The sequence below is a fragment of the Salvelinus alpinus genome, chromosome 10 (genome assembly GCF_045679555.1).
Source record: "Salvelinus alpinus chromosome 10, SLU_Salpinus.1, whole genome shotgun sequence".
Classification (NCBI taxonomy): domain Eukaryota; kingdom Metazoa; phylum Chordata; class Actinopteri; order Salmoniformes; family Salmonidae; genus Salvelinus; species Salvelinus alpinus.
In genome coordinates, this window is record NC_092095.1 from 36033484 (window position 1) to 36057651 (window position 24168).

General features: G+C 45.3%; 1 protein-coding gene across 1 annotated transcript in view; it reads right to left on the reverse strand.

Annotated features, from left to right (window-relative positions):
- Nucleotides 1–24168, reverse strand: part of lmbr1 (limb development membrane protein 1) — a 56350-nt gene that overhangs the window by 3217 nt on the left and 28965 nt on the right. The window contains exons 10-16 of the mRNA XM_071329127.1: nt 20184–20273; nt 16860–16936; nt 16108–16185; nt 12115–12188; nt 11627–11717; nt 10920–10986; nt 3928–4089 (exon numbers count right to left, since the gene is read on the reverse strand). Of these exons, the coding sequence (XP_071185228.1) occupies nt 3928–4089; nt 10920–10986; nt 11627–11717; nt 12115–12188; nt 16108–16185; nt 16860–16936; nt 20184–20273 (639 nt within the window). The remainder of the gene's footprint in view (nt 1–3927; nt 4090–10919; nt 10987–11626; nt 11718–12114; nt 12189–16107; nt 16186–16859; nt 16937–20183; nt 20274–24168) is intronic.

Sequence of the window (24168 nt, forward strand, 5' to 3'; positions counted from 1 at the left end):
TTACTTGGCTTTACAACAACGTTCGCTTGATCTGAACGGTCTAGTTTTAGAACTTCTCATGATGGCCGCTGAAGTTTCCAAGATTAAACACGTCAAATCTTAGCGAAAGACGCGAGACGAACACTTGTCAGTTTAGTCAATCAAAGAAAAGTGCTATGACGCTCTGTGTTTAGCCAAGCAGACAGCGAGCTATCTATTTGCTGTAGTTAATAGTTAGCTTAAATTGCTGATATTTTTCCTGACAGGTCAAAGTGTGCCCTGTTTCTGGCGCATGTATTCTATGATACTTGTCTGCTGAAGCACTTTGGTACAAAACAACCAAACAACTTGGTTTCAAAAGTGTTATCAGGTCATTGTACAGAGGCATCGTTACCGTAGAAACAGTCTCAACCGACCATCTTATTATTTTTTTTGTCTTTAGAAAGCTTAGGAAAAAATGATACGACTGTCTAGTTTTGTCTCATCTCTGCTTATGACGGCTGTTGTATCTGTACCAGGCCTTCACCCTCTGGATTCTAAGCCGGGGGAGGGTTCTAAGCGAACATATGGAATTGTTTTAAAAATGGTCATACCAAGGATTATTTAGCCCTTTGATTTTGACATTTAAGAAGGTATCAACAAATATACACGGCTCAAAAAAATAAAGGGAACACTTAAACAACACAATGTAACGCCAGGTCAATCACACTTCTGTGAAATCAAACTGTCCACTTAGGAAGCAACACTGATTGACAATAAATTTCACATGCTGTTGTACAAATGGAATAGACAACAGGTTGAAATTAGAGGCAATTAGCAAGACACCCCCAATAAAGGAGTGGTTCTGCAGGTGGTGACCACAGACCACTTCTCAGTTCCTATGCTTCCTGGCTGATGTTTTGGTCACTTTTGAATGCTGGCGGTGCTTTCACTCTAGTGGTAGCATGAGACGGAGTCTACAACCCACACAAGTGGCTCAGGTAGTGCAGCTCATCCAGGATGGCACATCAATGCGAGCTGTGGCAAGAAGGTTTGCTGTGTCTGTCAGCGTAGTGTCCAGAGCATGGAGGCGCTACCAGGAGACAGGCCAGTACATCAGGAGACGTGGAGGAGGCCGTAGGAGGGCAACAACCCAGCAGCAGGACCGCTACCTCCGCCTTTGTGCAAGGAGGAGCACTGCCAGAGCCCTGCAAAATGACCTCCAGCAGGCCACAAATGTGCATGTGTCTGCTCAAACGGTCAGAAACAGACTCCATGAGGGTGGTATGAGGGCCCGACGTCCACAGGTGGGGGTTGTGCTTACAGCCCAACACCGTGCAGGACGTTTAGCATTTGCCAGAGAACACCAAGATTGGCAAATTCGCCACTGGCGCCCTGTGCTCTTCACAGATGAAAGCAGGTTCACACTGAGCACATGAGCACATGTGACAGACGTGACAGAGTCTGGAGACGCCGTGGAGAACGTTCTGCTGCCTGCAACATCCTCCAGCATGACCGGTTTGGCGGTGGGTCAGTCATGGTGTGGGGTGGCATTTCTTTGGGGGGCCGCACAGCCCTCCATGTGCTCGCCAGAGGTAGCCTGACTGCCATTAGGTACCGAGATGAGATCCTCAGACCCCTTGTGAGACCATATGCTGGTGCGGTTGGCCCTGGGTTCCTCCTAATGCAAGACAATGCTAGACCTCATGTGGCTGGAGTGTGTCAGCAGTTCCTGCAAGAGGAAGGCATTGATGCTATGGACTGGCCCGCCCGTTCCCCAGACCTGAATCCAATTGAGCACATCTGGGACATCATGTCTCGCTCCATCCACCAACGCCACGTTGCACCACAGAATGTCCAGGAGTTGGTGGATGCTTTAGTCCAGTTCTGGGAGGAGATCCCTCAGGAGACCATCCGCCACCTCATCAGGAGCATGCCCAGGCGTTGTAGGGAGGTCATACAGGCACGTGGAGGCCACACACACTACTGAGCCTCATTTTGACTTGTTTTAAGGACATTACATCAAAGTTGGATCAGCCTGTAGTGTGGTTTTCCACTTTAATTTTGAGTGTGACTCCAAATCCAGACCTCCATGGGTTGATAAATTTGATTTTCATTGATAATTTTTGTGTGATTTTGTTGTCAGCACATTCAACTATGTAAAGAAAAAAGTATTTAATAAGAATATTTCATTCATTCAGATCTAGGATGTGTTATTTTAGTGTTCCCTTTATTTTTTTGAGCAGTGTATATTGGATGAAACATAGAATATGGAGTTACTGCTATTAGCCAATAGAAATGAGCGGAATAACAGTGTCACTACATGGAACAGACAGTCCAAAGAAAAGTCCCCCCAAAAAATCTAAAGGAAGTTGGTTCTATCTCAGAGATATAAGACCAGGATTTTTTGTCATGTATTTATCCCCTTATTTTAGGCATTAAACTATCTCCATATATACTTCCATAATTTTAAAACTGGTACTGGTGACCTTCAGATGAGTCTAGGTCTGGCCAGACATTTTCATAATTTGTGAGATTCTCAGCTTTCCACAGAGGGGTCATATTGGTGTGTAGCCCAAACCGTTCGAACACTACAGACCCTGTCAGAAGAGGCTGTGCCGACTTCAGACAAGTCTTGTGAGGCTTTTTGGCACCCTAGAGCAAAACGGAGAACACCACTGTGTTCGTGAGAGTCATCTTTCAATAGAGTTTGTACGCCAAACTGGTCGGACGCTACATACGATTTTGTGAGAAAAACGATTTTCGGGATGTCTCATGGTCTGACAAACACCGCTCTAGCTCTGCCACCTTTCACTGCAGGAGGTATCGGCGGATGCAGTTGATTGAGACACAGCCCACGCAGAAAAACATCTCTCCAGCTTAGATGGATTTTGATGGAGATTCTTTTATGTTCATTATATTTACTCGTGGCGCGAACTCTGTAGGCTAAGGGTTAAGTACAAGACACACCATGAGTCGAGGATGACCCCTAAGTTCCTAACCTCCTTTTTACTAGTGCCAGGTGACCATGTTCGCTGTCCCCTCTGGACTCTTAAGCCAAATCACCAGATCCTCAGTCTTGTCCTCCTTCAAATGTACCAAGTTATTGGACATTAAATGTATTAAAGCTCTCAAAAACAACTAACCTATCAGTTGATAGCATTAGGGTCATCTGGTGCTGCACATATGTATAGCTGCATGTCATCTGCATAGCTATGAAGGGGTAACATGTATAGTGAGAACAAAAGAGGACCAAGAATAGATCCCTGAGGGACTCCACAGGTGATATCTGCTCTCCCTGATACATACTTCCCCAGGCAGATCGGGATGAAACCAGTTTAGCACAGTATCAGAAAGACCAAACCATTTCTCCAGACTACCAGTTCTACTAATATCTTCAAAAATGGCATTTAAATCTAAGACTCTGTACAGGTGGAGGATTTCAAATGCTCTTTCATTTATCATGGAAAACTAGCTCAACGGTGGGAGGCCGAGTTAGGGGACAATCTGGTTCAGTATTGCACAGGGACTGCACTGCAATAGCTTATGTTAGCCATTTTTACAAGGAAATATAACGCAAACTCCTCACATTTAGACGATGAAGCCTGGCTGAGCAAGTCTGCCGCCGGGGCTGGATAAAGTAAGCAATTAACAACTGAAAACAGTATCCTTGGATTTTTCTAGATGTCTGTAATAATCTTTGAGAAATGGGCTTGCCTTTCTTTTCATACAACTTTATTATAGATAGCAATATGTTCTTAAATAACACATAAATGAACCTGTAAGCAATCAATTGTTGAAAACAGTATCCTCGGATTGTTCTCATTGCCTGTAATAATCTTTGACTTGGCTTAATTATTGTATATAGCAATGCATTCTTTAAGAACACCGGTAACTCAATGAACCAGTCATTTTGTAATTTCTGCTTGGTTTGACATGAACATGAGTATATGAATATAAAGATGTTACCTAAAGCTTTCAAGAGTTCCTCTCGGATCGCTGAGGTGAACTTCCGGACTAGGCAGAGGGTAGTTACCACGGCAAACAGCAAGTTGTACGACAGGACGATATAGAAGTTTCCCAGCCAATTGAATCTCCCAAAGTCTCCGAGAAGGTCAAACCTGGTGATACCTGTGAAGATATTAAATAAAAGACCACCAGATTCAATGTTCCGCCATTTGAGTGGATGGATTTCATTAACACAAAACAATCAACTATATCATGATGATTTTGAGATACTGGAACATAGGGGTTTCTCATGAAACGTAACATTATTTGCACACTGATAATTCTACATCATTAGCTAGGTTTCCATCTAAATTGGCGACATATTTCATGTGAATATTCTAAAACCTGCACAAAAAACAATATGCGCATTATCCCACCAGAGATGTTTCCATCAAACTGACTTGTTGTGGATAAAAGACTACATGCATGATGACGTAGTGCTCATTAAAATAATTTTTGTGATTAAATTCCAATGTACCGAATAACAAATACAACGTTGTTATTCTGTACATTGGTTTCCATCTCATTTCGTCAAACACTAAATAGCCAACTTAACCAATCTGGTTTTGGCGCATGCTCTCTAGACAAGAGTACACGGATAAGATTATATGATGAGATACACATAAGAGAAATATCATTTTATTTGATCATTGGAAGCCAAACATCATCATGTCACCAGAATTCAAATAATAGCCTTAGCGCAATATTTAGCCTATTGTAAATGTCCATGGTCACCGTGCACATAACCACCATATGAAGTGCATCATAACTTGTTTCATCTGCCGATAAACTTGTCCTGCTTTTCCACATCGTGGTTGTAGGCCTATACGTAACGATGGTTATTATATCAATATTTGCACATAAAGGTGTTTCAACTGCCATTTCTTGCATAATACATTTTACAGACAAAAATATTTCCTGTTTCCACCAGCCTTGGAAACCTGGTTACTGACACCAGCTCTTACCCCTGGTTGAGTTATCTGTCTAACTAATGTGTAATGTAGGCCTATCAATATTCTAGGATTCCCATTGAGATGTAGTGATGAGCAGCATCACATGATTGGACTTTGTTGATGGACTAAAAACCAAGAGGAATCGATACAAACACAGGGCAAAAATCTGGAGAGAGAAAGATAGCTTGATTCTTTCCCAGAGACGGGCACTAAATATACCATGTTCTTTTTTCCAAACACCTTTGGCAAGACGAGCACTGTTTTTATAAGCACAAACCCTTCCCTTTCCACGACTGCATGGGGTTTCAGCAAATTAACTATTTAAGAATGCCTGTTCTTTCGGCAGTTGAGGCACTTTGGAAAGTGTCTCTCTTCAATAGGCCAACTCTTTCAACAGGCAAGAAAGGCCAAATTGAAAGAAGGGCTTATACCCCAAAAACCATTTGATGTACACTGCATATTAAGATACTCAGGCTACGGCGGATCCAGGATAGACAAACCCTTTATGTAACGGATTTAGCAGCCAATGCCACTCTTCCTGAGAAAAGGTAATTTTCATTGTCTGACGGATTACATATGATTCCTTTCATAGGAAACGGTTTTGTTAGTGGGACCTTAGACAATTTGTTAGCGTGTAAAAACCGAGTGAAAACCCCCCCCCCCAAAAAAACAGAAGAAATGAGCAACACCCCAGGCATCATGGTTATCAATGAGACCCCCGTCACCTGCACACATACACCTGAGTCAACTGCTCTGAAGTACACATATCTAATTCAAACAGTAAACAAGCAGAATCTTGTAGGTTTCCGCTGTAGCCAAGACAGCTTGTGCAACTCATGGCGGGCGGGTCTGACCCCCTGCCGAGTGGGAATCCTCCATTCAGGCCACTCGGAGACATTCACACCATGTCTTGTCTGAGTCAGTGGAGGCTGCTGTGGGGAGGACGGCTAAAAATAATGGTTCGAATGGAGTCAATGGAATGGTATAAACCACATGGAAACCATGACTTTGATGTGTTTGATAGCATTCCATTGAATCCATTCCAGACATTATTATGAGCCGTCCTCCCCTCAGCAGCCTCCACTGGTCTCAGTGTATGCTTAGTATGAATCATAAACAGAACAACGCCTGAACTTCATTAGAACGTCACAAAAACGACTTGTACAAACTTCACAATGATATTATTGCTGGCAAAAATGCTCATCCCTGAGATAATAGGGCCAGGTGGCCACTTCCTCCTGTCCTCTATGTAGCTATGCACACCTCTGTGGTTATTCTGATGAGGAATTAATGCGTGAGATGTGCTGCAGACAGTGCCAGTGCATTGTGAGGTTGATTCTCTCCTCCATCTATCTATCTCTCCAGCACTGACAGAGACAGAGGAGTGTTTATTTATCCCCCCCATATAGCACATTCTATTGGTTGAAGGGATTTTATATAATCATTTCAATTGAAAAACTTGTTTTGTGTATACTATCAGTTCATAAACTTGTATGGCACAGCTGACAATTTTTTGGTCCTTAAATAAAACTGGTATACTTTTTTTATTTATCCCAATTTTCTATAACCAATTTTGGTCTTTAATGCAAGGCCAACAAACAAGTTTCTTACCTTTTCCCCCTTCCACTAGTCTCTTCCATTTTTGCAGTAATGATGCAATTAGTAGGTTGTAATTTTGAATAGAGCAGACATTTCCATGTATTCTTGTTAGCTGCATGTGTGACATAACTCCAACAGTCCGATTTATGATATATTTACAAAGATTATACCGCTTTTAATTTTTTTCCACAAAAATAATGTTTTTTTTTATCAATTAGTATATTTCAGTTTAACCGTAATATTTGTTCTGTCTTTTCAGGTGGATTAATCTAAAATAGCAACCAACTTTCTATGGCTTGTTTTAAAAAGTGACATTTTGTTGATTATTTCATTTTCAAATAACCAAAAGTGAGATGTTGTAATCTGAATAAAAGGGAAAAGGGCATTCTTGAACACCGGGTGAGCCATTCTTACTAATCTGCTAGAAAACCAGTTCTGATTTAAGTATAGTTTTGTATGACTGAAGCCTTTAGTGAGAGATCTAATGCTTTAATATTTAATCGTTTCTGACCTGCAAATTCATATTCATTAAATAAATAGGCCAGTTTAATTTTGTCTGGCTTGCCATTCCAAATAAAATGCAATATTCTTTACTCATATAATTTAAAAAACAAGCCGTTAGGTGTAGGCAGGGCCATAGACAAATAGGTAAACTGGGATATGACTAAAAAGCTAGAATCAGGATGATTTTCCCACAAATAGACAGGTATTTTCCTTTCCATGGTAACAAGATCTTATCTATTTTTGCTAACTTTCTATTAAAATGTATTGCAAAGAGATACTTTCTTTCTTTCGGAATATGAATACCTAGTATGTCCACTTCACTTTTGCTCCCGAGTGGCGCAGCGGTCTAAGGCACTGAAAAAAATAGATCCTCTATTTTTAATTTTACCTTTATTTAACTAGGCAAGACAGTTAATAACAAATTCTTATTTACAATGACCGCCTAGGGGCCTTGTTCAGGGGCAGAATAACAGATTATTACCTTGTCCACTCAGCGATTTAATCTAGCAACCTTTCATTTACTGGCCCAACGCTCTAACCACTAGGCTACCTGCCGCCCCTCTATGAGGCTGTGGAGGCATCCAAATTGTGGATTTAAAAGAAAACATGAATCATCAGCGTACAATGACACCTTTGTTTTTAAGCCCTGGATTTCTTGCCCCTTGATACTATTGTTGGAGCTGACTTTTATAGCTAACATTTAGATGGCCATAATAAATAGATATGCTGATAGTGGACAACCTTGTTTTACTCCGACAGTTTAATACTTTGAGAAATAGCCATTATTTACTATTTTACACCTAGGGTTACTGTACATGACTTTAACCCATTGTATACGAGATTCTCCAAAATGTTAATATTCCAGTCATTCATATATAAAATTCCAGTCGTACTTTATCAAAAGCCTTTTCAAAGTCAGCTATGAATACTAGGCCTGGTTTCCCAGATTTTTCAGTGTTCTATTGTTTCCAGTACTTGTGAAATCATACGGAAAACCCACATGACTTCATGTGGAGAATCGCAAGGGTTTTAGTGCTCTTTAAAAAAAATAAAGTGACACTAACAGGAGGATAATTTACCCTGAGGTGGATTAAAATTCTTCAGCTGTAAATATTCTAAACTCTTATCATTCATTCCTATGCTTTCTTTCAATGTTCTTAGTGTGAACTAACTCACAGTGCATGCACCCAAACTGTGTGCATAAATATTTTATTAAAACACGACAAGCATACCCAATACCAATACATCAACCATTCAATTCATCACATTTAGCTATTCCAAAACTGTCATAGCTCACCGAGGTAATATTTGTGTATAAAAAAAACAAAAAAAAACGATAATGCCTGTGAAACCGCTGCACAACAATTAGATTAGGAGATTGAGTGTCTGTAAAGATGTATTTACAGCCTCTGCAAGCAGTTGGCGATCATCGAGGGCCTTTAACCAAATTGCCTGTAAAGAGACAGTAAGAGGGGGTGGAGAGAGACCGCAGTCAATACACCATGCCACTACGGTCAAGCTAAATTCATTTCTAATGCTAAAGGTTTAGATCTTGGGTTTGGTATTAGGAGAAAAGCTGATGGAAAGTAAAGGGGTTCTTGGCATTAGAGGAGAGGAGACTACACTTACGTCCCAAATGGCACCCTATTTCCGATATAGTGTACTACTTTTGACCAGGACCCATAGGGCTATATGGCATATGTCTAGAGATGATGTAACACCTCTTAGAAGAACCGGTCTTCCTCTCATCACTCTTTTCACTTCAGCCAGTTTTTATCAGCACCATTTTGCAGAATGTAGCATTGTGTGTGTATGTGGGCCAAGTGGAATCCATCTCGTCTCACCATCCACTCCAAGTAAGATGGACGACGCCGTGGTGATTACATTAACGGATTCATCTTTTATAACACATCCACTAAAATCGTCGGAGAAAGGTGGCCTATGTATTCAATCGGCTTCAGATTAGGAACGATAAAAGAACATCTAGAATAGCGTCTATGTAATAAACGGTGATTTTCTGAGATGGTTGTACTCCGCTTGATAGTGTGCGCACCAAATGGCACCCTATTCCTTATATAGTGCGCTACTTTTGCCCAGCCACAGTGTACTATCCCAGGAACAGCAGCCAGGCTGACAGGAGTGACCAGAGTCCTCTTTGCTGCAGTCTCTGGCTGTGCTTTTGGGGACACTGCAGATAAAAGTTACACAAACATACATGGGAAGAAAAGTAACTTCTCAATGGGGGCGGGGTTCCGAGTGCATGTCTTCGTCCTAAAATGGCACCCAATTCACCATGGTTCAAGTAGTGCACTATGTAGGTAATAATAGGGCTCGACGCTGACCTTTTCACAAGTTGAAAAATTTAGGAGCACACAAAGAAATGTAGGAGCACAATGAAAAATATTTGAGGCAACAAGACGTTTTCTTTGTAGTAATGGTGCAATCATGACGGTCATGAATCTGCGCTCAGTGTCCTCTCCATGGCACTCAGGGGCTGCGGTACAGTGAAGTAATCATTGCAACAATTATCAACGGGGGACGATTCTTTCCCCCTAGGCGCACTGGTGCTCCTAAATTACAATTCCAGGTCGCACCGCAAATATTTAGGCGCATATGCAAGTAAAATATTCGCACTCTTGAGCCTGGGAATAGGGTGCCATTTCCGACGCAGGCTATATCACTCTGATGCTTTCAAACACACACTTACATAACTGGTCATTTTTAGCCGTCCGTTTCCCTCCCTGAAATAAAATGTGTTTATGGGACTTTTACCCTTGTCTGCACCCTGACTAACCCTGCCGTCGCTGCCACGGGAAAAAACAGTACCGAGCACTCCCATTTCAGCAGCATTACAGGTCCCATCGCTCCCTTTCAAGAGAAGCTTAAATAAAACATGGCGTCCGTCCGACAGGAATGCTGTACAAGCAGAGGTTATCATAAGGCATCAGACCCATTTTCTCCCACATTACCTCAATTCTTAGTGATGTTTGCTTTCATGTCAGACCTGGGTTCAAATACTTGAAAAAATCTTTCAAATAAGTTGAGAGTTTGTTTGAGTCTGCTTGGGGTGCCAGATGGGTAGTATATACAATTTGGAGACTTCCTATTGGTTTGTTAAGCCAGGAAATGATTTTTCAAGTAGTTGAAACCCAAGTCATCTGACTTACTTTGCTTAAAAATCGACCATGCCCTCCGGTTCTCTCTCACACAAACACCACCGTGACACGTTAATATCTTCACAAAATGGCAGAACGGTAACAATGAAGAGTTTCGATTTCCCATAACACACATATCCAAAACTCCCTCTCCCCATGTCTTCCTCCAGAGGGCTTTGGATGGAGGTGGCCTTCATACGTTTATTCCATCTCATCTATTCAGCGTCACAGAGCAGAACCTGTTGGTATTTTGCAACGCTCCCTACGACTCACTGTACGCCAACACGCACACAGACGACGATGACGCTATTTAAACAGCTGTGCCTGCTCGCTGCGTGTCTATTAGTACCATTGTGAATGCGCTGCTAAACCTGTCATTTCTCCCTCTTGCTCCATTCTCTTCTCAAATCGCCATGGCAAACTGTGAAGGAATTTAACTTGTTAACCTTAACGGTCTGAGGGGCGGGGGGGGGCTGGGACGGAAGGGGATAGCTGAAGTTCTGACTGGCCCTCGTGGTCGTTTACTTAAGACCGGGAATGGGATGGTCACCTCACCTCCCTCCATCACTGCCCTCCAATACGTTCGTCATGAAAACGATCCAAAGCAGTCCACTAAACACGTACATCTGTGCTCACCTATCGGTTCCATCAACTATGCTTTAGTGCGCTACGTAGGGAACGAAGTGCCATCGGGGACCCCCCCCAAATAAAAAAGGTTGAATGAAAGGCAGGAGAAACTCACCAAGTGTTCTGGACATGACTGGCAGGGCTGAACTCAGCACCAGGATGGACACACAGCAACCAATGATCTACATGAGGGAGAGACAGGGTTAGAGTATAGAACTTTAACTCGTGAACTCAGGTTAACAAATAGATAGGCCGCGATGAAACGTTTAAGTGTGAGAACTGGGAGGGCGAGAATAGCTTCGCAAGTCAGCGTGTGTGTGTGTGTGTGTGTGTACGTGCACACACCTCTTCAGAGTAAATGGATTCCACATATTGTGCAATTAGTACCTCTGAAGATGCTCATTACCAGGTTCTGCTCCTTTGTGGCTTTCGAGTCCTTTCACCGAGTCGTCCTGGCTAGTTACAAAGCCTCACCGTTCCCCCTGCTCATTACCAAGTGAATGGCTGCCACCGTGGGCCAAACAGAGTACACACACACACAGTTTCCCCCCCGATTCTCTCACTGAAAATAAGAGCTTGCACGGCGTCCATGTTTACGCAACACACAAACAAATATTGGGGCGAGAGGTCAACTGAACCATTCAGATTGAGGGCTGGTGAGGAAGATGCCAGAGGAGAGGAGTGAGAGAGAAAGAATGAAAGCAAGGAAGAGAGAGAGAGAGAGAGAGAGAGAGAGAGAAAGAGAGAGAAAGAGAGAGAGCTGAAGAGGATGAAACAAAAGGAGGCCTAAATATATCACCTTCTTCATGTGTGTGTGTTTACCGTTGTCATGGTCGTGTCGTCTTTCCTGGGAGTGAGGCCTTCAAACACTCGCAAGCTGTAGAAGCCGACAACGGAGGACACCATCAAATAGCTGTTGCTGAATCAAGGACAAGACATCCTTACGCTTTCGAGCCAAAACGCCTTAACATGGACATTTAGTGACATTTCAAGTGGTCAGTTGGCACCTTTTCACCAAGGGTAAAGGTGAAAAGAGGTGACGAAACACGACAGAATGTCCCGGAAAGTGTCCGGCTAAGCTACGTCTTAAGTCAACACCACCAGTCCTAGGAATGTCACTGGGGTCACCACGGAGCATATGTATCAAGTGTCTTAGAGTAGGACTGCTGATCTAGGATCAGTTTTGCCTTTACGATCACAATGAACACGATTACATGGCCAGAGAGGACCTGATCCTGGATCAGTACTCCTTGCCTGAGACACTTCATACGGATCTGGCCCCGGAGCAGAGGGGGTCATTAAAAGGATACAACATGAGGACGATCTCCACAACGGCCTGGACGACTCCGAACGTGGACAGTGAGGTGTTCCCAAGTCCCCGATCCTGGAACGACAGAGAGGGAGAGTGTGTTTTATTAAGGACAACTTCGATAGGATAGAGACGAGGAAAGGAGAGAGTGTGCTGAAATAGCAAATGGGCTGGATTCAAATCCCATGCTGCAGGTGGTAGTGACCACAAGGCTAGACCATAAATCAAATCATCATTCAAAATTAGGATCTCTCATGTCTTTGCGTAGTCGGAAGAACACAAATAAATCATGAGTAAAATGATTGTACGTGACAAAGTTAAAGTGAAGTACTTAGTGAGGTTCCGTAATCTGTGGGCATGTGATTACAGAAGGGGAAGTTTCAACTTGGTACAAATCAAAGTTCTCTCTTCAACACAGACAGACAGAATCAAAACCGGCTCAGTAATGGATGGAAAGCGATGAAAGAGAGAAAAATACTCCCTTTTTAAATCACTGTCGATCACACAGCATGTGAACAGGTGTTCAAACAAGCGAAAAAGGCATTGAAGTGCTGACGGTAAAAAACATGGAGCATTAAAAAAAAAAACTTGTAAAAAAACAACAAAACAAATACTTTGGCAAACATATCGGATCTTTTCTGCCCTGCCCGTTTGAAGTTTGTGCAGGGAAAGAGATACATCTATATATACACACTCCACTAGCCTCGGCATCTGTGTGATATTTGCTTTTGTCAGACTTGGCACCGTAACTGTTTACGTTAACCACTTATTTACTTCAATCCAAAGCGGCTCAATGAGCCGCTTTCTCTGTGTTGGAGCGACACAGCAGAGGAAGACAACGCCCGAGTCCCAAACGGCACCCTATATTCCCTTTACGGGGCACGTCGCCACTGCCCAAGGGGCTCGCTTTCAAAAGCAGTGCACTCTCTATACCGAATAGGGTGCCATTTGGGACACCGCCAATGTCTTTGTCTGCTGTGGTGCACTACTTTGGACCCGGGCCCGTGGGGCTCTTCTCAAAAGTAGTGCACGGTTTACAGAAGAGGGTGGCATTTGGGATGCTGGCCTGTCCGTTGGAGAGATCTCTGCTGTGACACACAGGAGCACAGGGACACGTTATTGTTCAGAGTGCTGCATTTCTATCAAGTTGAACACTTCCCCGGCGTCACGACTAGGAGCTAGCCCCGACTGCATTCAAACCTTAAAATAATTAAATAAAACACTTGTTCATACACTCTGCACACTCGCTCTAACACAAGCGCTCTCTGGTACACGCAACACACACACACAAAGAGAGCAAAGAGAAAAGAAAAAAAACGGGAAGTCTGACAGGTCGTTTCATGCATTTTTATGCAAGTGGCATCTAAAGGAGCTTACTGTAGAGATGTGCTGCGGAGGCCCCCTCAGAGAATTAGCACACAGCATCTGGTGTCATCTATTAATAGTGGAGCGGGAGGGGTTGTGTGTGTGGGAGAGGGAGTGTGTTATGCTTGTGTGTGTCAACGTTATGGGAAAGGTAAACTCTTCAGTGTTACCGTTCTGCCATTTTGTAAAGATATTAACATGTCAAAGTGGCAGGTGTGTGTGTGTGTGTGTGTGTGTGTGTGTGTGTGTGTGTGTGTGTGTGTGTGTGTGTGTGTACGTGGCAGCTTTCTCAATCCGCCTCTCGCCAACCTGGTCTCCTTTGCATTCTAGTGGTGGGTTGGGGCGGGCTGGGGCAGAGGGTAAGGTCGGTGTCGGTCGCAGCCTGCCGCGGCTGGCTCATTCAGACACGCCTTGGTGTGTTTGTTGCTTCTGGGATTAGCGGTGAGCAGCACCTGTGTGCAGGTGAGGTCGTGAGCCCGAGCGCAGAGCGTGTACACACACAGCGGTCGGGGCCAGCTGGGCCCTTCAGGTGTGTCCCGTCCTCCTCCACACTTTGATGTACTTCACATAGTTTTAATGACGGATAATAACAGAAAGAAAGAAAAATATATTCTGTGGATTAAGATGGGGTTTTTTGTGTTGCAAAGCTGCAGACTGACAAGGAACTGACTGTCATCAGTAGGGTTACAAAATTCGGGGAACTTTCAATACATTCCCTGGTTTTCTCAAAATCCCAGTTGGAGGATTTGCGGAATAGGGAGGGAATAAGCAGGAAATCCTCCAACCCGGGTATTCTTGAAAACCAGGGAATTTATTGAAAGTTCCTGGAATTTTGCAACCCGAGTCATCAGTCAAAGGTTCAGGGAAGGTGGGGCTCTGGATGAAGGTTCCCTAGGTACAGATCTAGGATCAGCTTCCCCTTCCCCAATTGTAACCTTAAAAAAAGGGACAATCCAGTTGCTATATCCATTTTTGGGATTTAGAAATGAATGAAACACACTCAATGACTCATGAAGAATAGAACTTATGAACCCCTCATGAGCTTAGTTCAACTGTCAGACGCCCATCAGAACCCAAAATATGAGCCTGTTTTACTCCAATGTTTGGAGACAAAAATACGCTTAAAACTATGAATGTGTTTATCTTGGATTGGTCAGTCGTTTCATCAAGAGCTCTAATGAATTTTAGAGTGGTTACATTTCTTCAGGCCCATCCCTCAGCTTTTTACTAAAACCCGTGCGATGCTGTGACGGCCCTAATTCCACAGGGGACGAGCCGGCAATAACACTTAAAAAAACAATAATAATAATAATGATTGGTCCTCTTAACACCCGTTCGCCAAGCTGTAAAAAGCCCTGTCCTGATTGGATCGGCCTCCTCTCCTCCCAGGCTGTCTGAGTCAGAGGTGGAGGATGCTGGAGGTCGGAGCAGCCTGTGGTACTCAGTATGCCGAGTGCCACGCGGTGTTGTGAGGGAGCGAGAGAGGGGAGGGAGGGGACGGACAAACATCCGCAGTGCCGTTCCATTGTGCTGCTGTACTCTGCTCCTGGCCCTACAGCTCATTTGACTTTCCCACAGTCTGGAGGTCACGGGCCTTCTCTTTTCCCCCCCCTTCCATCTTCCTTTCTCCCTGTCCCTTCTCCATCTCTTTATCCCACCTGGCCCAGTCCTCCCGCTCTCCCCCTTTTCCCCCTCCTCCTTTCCCTCTCGCCCTCTTCTCTCTGAGCGCATAGGCGGCGTATGAGGGCATTGGGACGCAACCCCCCCCACCCCCTGTCGCCGTAGCGATGTGAGATCAGAGGCGTGGCATCCATCCAGCTCATCAAACTCGTAAACCATTTAGCAGTGCTGTGGCTGTCAGGGGGAGGGAGGGAGGACTCGAGCTGCATGACAAGCGTAATTTGGGGGATTTTCAGCGATGCGTCATGCCAAAGAAAATATCTCCTCGATAAAATAATTGGAATGTCGAGGAGGGCAGCCATTCGCCCGCAAGACGAGCTGAGAAATGAGGCAGAAATAAGATACATTTTGTTGCCTTTGTCAGACGAAAGGAAAAAACACACACACACACACGACACTAGCGCACACCTCAGTCGTACCAGATGAAACGAGATAAAGAGATTAAGAAAGTACATTGCATGCAAGAGGAGATGCAATCTGGAGGGCCATTAAGCACTCCCGTTAGACAGACAGACTCATAAAAGGAGTTCACCTGGCCTGCCTGGTGCACACAGTACCACAGAGCTACTCACTGAACTCTCACACACACACACACTGAGGAGAGGGTAATGCAGCTTATTTCACCTGCCGTGGACACACACACATCACACGTTTCATCTGCATACCCCTGTGAAATGACTTTCAATGAGGAGCAGCACAGTAAAAAGGGGGACCATAGCTCTGCTACGATAAACATCTGGCCCAGAGTTCTCTTTCCTTTCTTCCCAACATGCACCTGAGCATATCCGGAATTTGATTCATGTCCCCGGCGACTGCCGAGCACCTTCGCAGCGGTCTAGTTTAGTAGCGGCCTGGCTCTGAGTTTATCTGTGTTGTGTGTGTGAAAACGGGCTCCGGTGTGCATCTGTTTAAAAAGGGGGGAACAGGAAGTAACTCTAGCCAGGCCTACCGTTGATCCCTTTGGCATGGCCGTCTCATCCACCAGCAGATAAAGGACATTCAGCACCACCAGCAGGACTGAGATAGTCTACGGAGGAAGGGAGCCGAGAAACAAGAGGGGGTTTTAACATGATCAGGTCAAAGACAACACAGAACTAATCGATGAGTGGTCGTATGGTCCGTCCCCTGGAATGCATGTTGTTCTGTAAGCGGTTCCACACTCAGCTTGAATAATCTCAGGCACTTGGGCTCAGCAAACGCACCGTCGCTGTACAACACTGAGCATGCTAAAAGAGGCAGATTACTCTGTGTGTGTGTGTGTGTGTGTGTGTGTGTGTGTGTGTGTGTGTGTGTGTGTGTGTGTGTGTGTGTGTGTGTGTGTGTGGGGGGGGGGGGGGTTCAATTGAAAGCCCAGCTGTCGCAGCGGTGACTATTTAGCCGAGCCTTTCCTTAAACACGGTCGACAAAAGACACCACACCCAGGGGTTTGATGCTCAGTGCTGCAGACGGGGGTCAGGTGGCTCCCTGTTCCCGATATAGTGCACTATATAGGGAGTAGAGTGCCGTAGGGCTTTGGTCCAAAGTAGCGAACCATATTGGGAATAGGGTGCCATTTGGAACGTAGACTGAGTTGACCCAGGAATACCCCCCAGCCGACACCAAGGTTTTCTACTTTATATACGCCATGGGTAAACGAGGGGGGGGGGGGGGGGGGCTTTAGTGGGACTGACTGGCTGAGGTAGTATCAATCTGAAGACTCACCGTCCCTGTGAGCAGTATTAACATCACAATGGGGTACAGCAGGTTCTTCTCCCATGCAGAGGCTTTCTTCCTCCTCTCTACGGGAGGGAAGAAGGAAAGGCAGAGGCGAGAAAGAGAGAGAGGATGGGGGGCAGAGAAAGAGAGAGAGGATGGGGGGCAAAGAAAGAGAGAGAGGATGGGGGGCAGAGAAAGAGAGAGAGGATGGGGGCAGAGAAAGAGAGAGAGGATGGGGGCAGAGAAAGAGAGAGGATGGGGGGCAGAGAAAGAGAGAGAGGATGGGGGGCAGAGAAAGAGGATGGGGGGCAGAGAAAGAGAGAGAGGATGGGGGGCAGAGAAAGAGAGAGAGGATGGGGGGCAGAGAAAGAGAGACAGAGGACGAGACAGCGTGCGGAGAGAGAGGTCAGTGTTGGGAAACCACCACATTCAGAATTTGGAGTCCTACTGTATATGCAAATACGAGCAACACCTCAAATCAATCAAGAGCACCCCTCCGCGCCGGTCGGGTAGAAACCGGAAGCATCCGGTTTTCAGGGGGAAAGGAGGAGGAAGCAAAAACAGACACTTCTGGGGTTCTTTTGCCGACCCGCTCAGGAGTTTCTTCTACGCCTGGTACATTAGGTTAAATCAAGAGTGAATCAACTCCGATATTATTAGACTGTTTTCCTAAATTGGTTCATTAATTAATATATCAAAGATATTAAAAGGTGAGGAGTGGCACCTCATGGCCTCAGGGTTTATTTAGAGTTAGTTGGTTTGGTTAAACATATGGTGAATGCGTTCCAACACCATCTCTTCTCTCAGAGCCCAGAGGGGCTGAAGGTAATATGGCCTTCACAACAAACCAGAAAATCACAGTCTTCCTCATTAATTAGTCAGACAAATCTTCATTATAGAAACAGATCAAACAAAAGCTGAGATTCTGATGAACTTGATTTCTAAGTCTACCTGTTAAATGATGGGAGGTCGTGCTGCTGCTACTGATATGCCTTCTTGCTCTGACATAAATAGATGGTTGCAGAGATGAGGCCTCAATCATTGTAAATCACTCTACACATTGAGAACCTGCCTGACCATAGTAACACGTCAGCATTGATGGCTTCTGAAGACTGACTGATGGGCCACGGACAGTAAAGGACTTGTGATGTAATGCCCTTTTGAAATCACTTTATAACACTGTGGTTCAGTGTCCTTACTATGAGCTTGTCTGATTTGCACTCCATCCCGCTCTCCCTACAACTCACTCTCCTCCCTCCCTCCCCCCACCACTCACTCTCCTCCCTCCCTCCCTCTCTCCCTCCCTCCCTCCCTCCACCACTCACTCTCCTCCCTCCACCACTCACTCTCCTCCCTCCACCACACTCTCCTCCCTCCCTCCCTCCACCACTCACTCTCCTCCCTCCCTCCCTCCACCACTCACTCTCCTCCCTCCCTCCTCCCTCACTCTCCTCCCTCCCTCCCTCCACCACTCACCTCCCTCCCTCCCTCCACCACTCACTCTCCTCCCTCCCTCCCTCCACCACTCACTCTCCTCCCTCCCTCCCTCCACCACTCACTCTCCTCCCTCCCTCCACCACTCACTCTCCTCCCTCCCTCCCTCCACCACTCACTCTCCTCCCTCCCTCCACCACTCACTCTCCTCCCTCCCTCCCTCCACCACTCACTCTCCTCCCTCCACCACTCACTCTCCTCCCTCCCTCCACCACTCACTCTCCTCCCTCCCTCCACCACTCACTCTCCTCCCTCCCTCCACCACTCACTCTCCTCCCTCCACCACTCACTCCCCTCCCTCCCTCCCTCCCTCCACCACTCACTCTCCTCCCTCCCTCCCTCCCTCCCTCCCTCCCTCCACCACTCACTCTCCTTCCTCCCTCCCTCCCTCCCTCCCTCCATCACTCACTCACTCCCCTCCCTCCATCACTCACTCCCCTCCCTCCATCACTCACTCCCCTCCCTCCATCACTCACTCTCCTCCCTCCATCACTCACTCTCCTCACTCACTCTCCTCCCTCCCTCCCTCCATCACTCACTCTCCTCCCTCCACATCTCCCCCCCAGGTTTTCCTGTGTCTACCCTGCAAGGCTGTGCTCACTGAGCCTGTACTTTGTCAAGGTTTTTCTAAGGTTTTGATCAGTAAACATGGTCAAATAGTTAGCCACAGCGTACTGTCGATTTAGGGCCAGATAGCACTGCATTTTGCTTTGTGCCTGTTTCCCAATAAGCACTGTAGTTTTGTTTTGACTGTGATTGGATGTTCTGGACCTGAGGCTTCAGTGTGTTAGTAGAACAGGTTTGTGAACTCAGCCCCAGGACCAGCTGGATGAGGGGACTCTTTTCTTTGCTCAGCTGTTGGCATTGCAGGGCTTGGTAATGATATGAGAGTGGGGGTCACTGTATTTTAGATGTTTCCAAAATAGAAACTCAAAGAGAAATTAAGTTATTAGTAGATATTGGCCTAATTCTGCACTGCATGCATTGTTTGTAGTTTTCCTCTGGACATGTAGGAGAATCTTAAGGAACGCTGCATGCAGGGTTTCAATGGGGTGTTTGTCCCATTTGGTGAAATTGTTTTGCAAGTGGACTTCGCTGCCATAAAGTGCAATTGGTTCAATGACACATTCAATTAGTTTTAGTCACATTTTTATAGGTATTTTAATGGCGTAAAATGTCCTGCGTGCTTTCTCTCTCAGTTCATTCACTGCATCATTAAGGTGTCCAGTTGAGCTTATTTTTTTAAACCTAAGTAATTGTAGTGTGTGCAGTACTCTATATATTTTGTACCAATTGAGAACTTTGGTCTAATTCCCTGAGATCTGCATTTTCTCTGGAAAATCATATATTTTTTTTGTATTTTTGGAGTTTATTTCCTCCCTCCCTCCCTCCCTCCCTCCGTGCCGGCCTGGGCGGCCTGTGAAGTTTGCCAAGGCGCACTCTATATGCACCATTCTGCTAAATTAATGACATCACTAAAAGGCTGGGCACAAGATAAAAGTTTGCATCTTGTCTAATATCGTAAGTGCCTTTGTGGCCTCCTCTCCCCCTCCTAACCCCCAAAAGCCTCGGCGTGCACCCACTGTACCTCATTTATAATATCCTAAAAAGCACAGGAAAGAATAATTATCGAGCAGAAATGCTTTGGGACTTGTCCAAATTAAGAAATAAAGACCGAGAGGGAAAAGAAAGGGTCGCCGGCTCTTAGCAATATCTGAAAAGCCTACTTCTTTGTGTGTGTTTCAATGGGGAATTGAACGGGAAGTCCCGAAAGACAGCATCTGTCCATACAAACTAGAATTCGAGTGAAGCATAAAACGCGGCGCCGGAACTCACCCAGTTTACTCCTCTGATCTCGGACGATGTCCAATTCTTTGTTGAGTCGGTGAGCGCTTCCTTGGGAATGAGAGTGAGATGATGTTGACCCTGCGGACATGGAAACAACCACGTCAAAAACGAGGGTCTCGGGGACGTCGTTTTATCAAGCTTCTGACTTGCAGTCCTCCCTCGTTACTCTTTTACACGCCACTCACCCAGGCACCACTTAGTCACTGTGATTAAACTGCCAAGTATCGGACAAAGTTTGTTCACTTGATAAAAATAGGGAGGTTAAATAGACTGCTCGATTAGCTACACGTGATCAATGTCAAAGAATTGCTCATCGTCGGAGAGCAAGTGGTGTCCCTTTAACAGTTAGATTAAGCATTTTGTCACTGTTCACGTAAGTACAGTTATTTCTCCAGAAAAGGTTGAAGTGGGTTTGCACTAAATGCTACAATTAAGAGCGTGTCAACTTGACATATGTATTTTCTTACCTCAACCCTTTATGGCATTTCACCTGAATGGGTAATCCTGCTTAGTACATAACAACGTGATCTCTCAAACAAGCAAAAAAATATATATATAATCTTGTGTGTCAGTGCTGTCTAGCGAGCGAACGGGTGCATGCTCCAACTGGTCCCGGGGCTCAGGAGAAGACAGCGAGGGATTCTCCATGAAAACCACAAGGGCAGCTCATTTAAGGCTAATTTATTTTGTTTTACTTCCAGCCATGACATACAGTTTGGAGGCCTCAAAGCCAAGTGGAAGAGTAACCATTTGTATCCCCTGGGGTGATTGGCAGATCAAGACCAATTAGTTCAGTGTTACACTGTTACTAGCGTGCAATAAAAAATGATCCTTCATCTTTGTTACAGGGGTAAAGAACCAAATCACTTCTATCAAATCTTTTTTCCAGCCCAACTATTATGACACACCCTGTCTGGATGGGCTTTGGGATCCAAAGAGAGAAAAAAAATAACAAAAAAACGACAGAGTAAATGGAGGGCAACAAAAAATAAATAGAGGGGATCCTGTCTGTGCCCTGCCTAATACCTGTCCCAGGAACACAGATGGGGAAACTTTGAACCCTCAACCCAAATGCAGTCACGATGCAACAGGAAATGACACTAGCAGTTCAACAGGACGTGATTTGAGTCGGACACAACATTGAGCCCTGAGGGGCGCCGTGGCTATTCAGCCACAACATATTTCATATAAAATTGCTAATCTATCTGGAGAACGGATCCAAACAAACTCTGCACCCTCACCTTACCACAGTAATCCTTTTAGTACACTGACTCCAAACACATTTCAGGCTCCAACTAGACGTGACTATTATTAGGAACATCAACTCATCTGAACACCAACCAAGAACAACATCATTACATGATAAAAAACTAACGCAGGAGATAAAATGCTATTATGCACTTTTCCTTTAAGAAGAGACATCGCTCAAGCATAAGTAAGCAGAGTAGACAGCACCCCCCCCCCCCCCTCCAAAAAAAAGAAAAGAGTTCCAGAGTTAGTGCACGTACAGACGCTGCTACATGTTTCGAAAAATAATTTCACTTTCCAACCTTCACCATAGCTTAGCGATTACGTCACCTAGCATTATGCTAAGCAGCATGCTGAGGTGACGGACGGCGGCGTCGGCAAGGTCATCGTGCCGCATAGCATCTGGACCAGAGTACGCGGCTGCTGCCTCGCAACACACCGCGCGAACCAGAGTGGCTAGCGAGCCTCAGACACATACTTCACATTCACATTGTAGTCATTTAGCAGACACTCTTTTCCAGACCGACTTACAAGAGCAATTAAGGGTTAAGTGCCTTGCTCAAGGGCACAGGCAGATTTTCCCACCTAGTCCGCTCGGGGATTCGAACCAGCGACCTTTCAGTTAACCGCCGGCAACCTTCTTAACCACTAGGCTGCCTGTCTCCTATTGTTACGTCGCCCTCGCGCCTAATATCAACCGTCTCTGAAGATGTGGCATGAGGTACAAAATGAAACCCATCCTTGTTACGCTCAATGGAACGCCGTCAAACTACATAGACCTAAGCATTGACACCAAAGTACGGGAAGTAAAGCTTTGAAAAAGGGGAGAATTTGATATCTTAATCCATTGTCAAGACATTGTGCCATATCACTTGTAGTCTAACGTGCACAATCAATTTCCTCAAAATGACCAAACACACTTCATTAATCCGAATGCCCCAAACTGCAATAACTTAACGAAAGATGGGTCCAAATATGATCTCCTTTCTCTTGAAGTGTACACTCGTTCACTACTTCCCACAAATCAAAAATCATTGCCTAGGAGGGGAGTTTCTGCCTTATTTCTTATACTGATTTCAAATCAGTAAAGGGAATTGAACAAGTGCATACTTTGGGAGGAAGGAGAGATAATTGGGACGTAGGTAGCTAGACTCTCTCAATAAAATAGGCTATAGCATAGCAAACAGGGACACCTGGTGGAGGGGTTGTACCAAATCAGATTGCACCATTTTGTCAGGCCAGTGTAAACTACGCATACGTAAAATGATCCTGACATCAATGACAGGCAGTTCAACCTTGTACATACGCAACACATTTTAAAAAGGACAAGCTTGCCTTCCCATGACTGGCCAGGTAGCCAGATCTGATATTTTAATGAGCGTGCCACTGCGTGTCTACCGGCGGTTCGTACGGTCCTATCAAACCTATCGCAGAGTAAACACACACACACACACACAGCCACTCAGCCGGAATAACCCACCGCTCATTCCCATCTAGAGCAAACAAACAAATCCTAAATGTAATTGCACAAAGAAGAGACGCAAACTCAAAACCCCCCCGAAGAGTAAATCTACATCAACACAATCCATTGACTCCACTTAATAATCCCAAACAGCAAACAAACAAAAGATTAACGAGAGAGGTCTAATCTACGGGATGTCGGGCGAGGGATGCAGAGGACACAGGCCAAGCGAGGAGAGGACATTGGGCGCTTGTGGAGTGTGTCCTGTGAACTATCCCTGAACCTCTTCCTTCTTCTCCCCTTCTCGGGAAAGATCAGAGGGAACCTCAGCCTCCACTCGTACCCTCAGAGTTTCACCCGAGTGTGTGTGTGTGTGTGGCGACCCCCCCCCCCCGAAAGAAATTCTGGGATTCCCGATAAGGCGACACGGATCTCGCTACTCAACGCCTGAGCGAGAGCTCTTTTCCCATCCTGCTCAGCCCGATGATAAGGAACAGATTATACTTATTTTATCAGGTGTTCAAAGCACCAGCGTTTGGCGTAAGCCCTAGGACACCAAGCAGCTAAAGAGAAGGCCTATTGAGAGGAGGAGCGGCGTAGCGTTTGAAAACAGCGGTATCAGCCCAAGCCATCTCCCGTACCTCCCTGGTTTGTAAAGACACTCATCCTCTTCATTTACTTGCATCTGTACACTTGGTTGCGTGCTTGACTTGATATTAAAGTATGTTTGGCAGTACTCTCAAATACTTCCTGCTTTGAGGGATTCCTCAACACTAAAGGAAGGAATCTGGGAACAGTGGCGGTAGATAAAAAGGCAATGCAGGCAGGTTGACAAATTGTGTATTTTACTGAGCAACTTCCCTAAACCTGAGCCTTTCCAGGGGAATCAGAGTCCACCGTACTTAGACTACTACTAACTAGGCTATAGTTTATCAACATCTAATACACCACCATCAGAATCACAAATGCCACCATATTCCCTACACAGCGCTGTTTTTGAACAGGGCCCATAGGGCACTAAAGACGGCATAGTGTGCCATTTGAGACACAACCATTGTCCAGGATGATTTACATTCCCTCCTAATGAGGGGCCGGTAATTACCAGTCTGGGGCTTGAGATCAAATGAGGAAATCACCTGGCCAGTAGTGACAGTATGGCGTGTGCTCAGACTTCTTAAATTGACTCTTAAACTCTCCACCAACGCAATTTATGGTCTCCGACCATGGCAGCTGCAGCATGTCCTTGAGAGAGAGACATGGAGC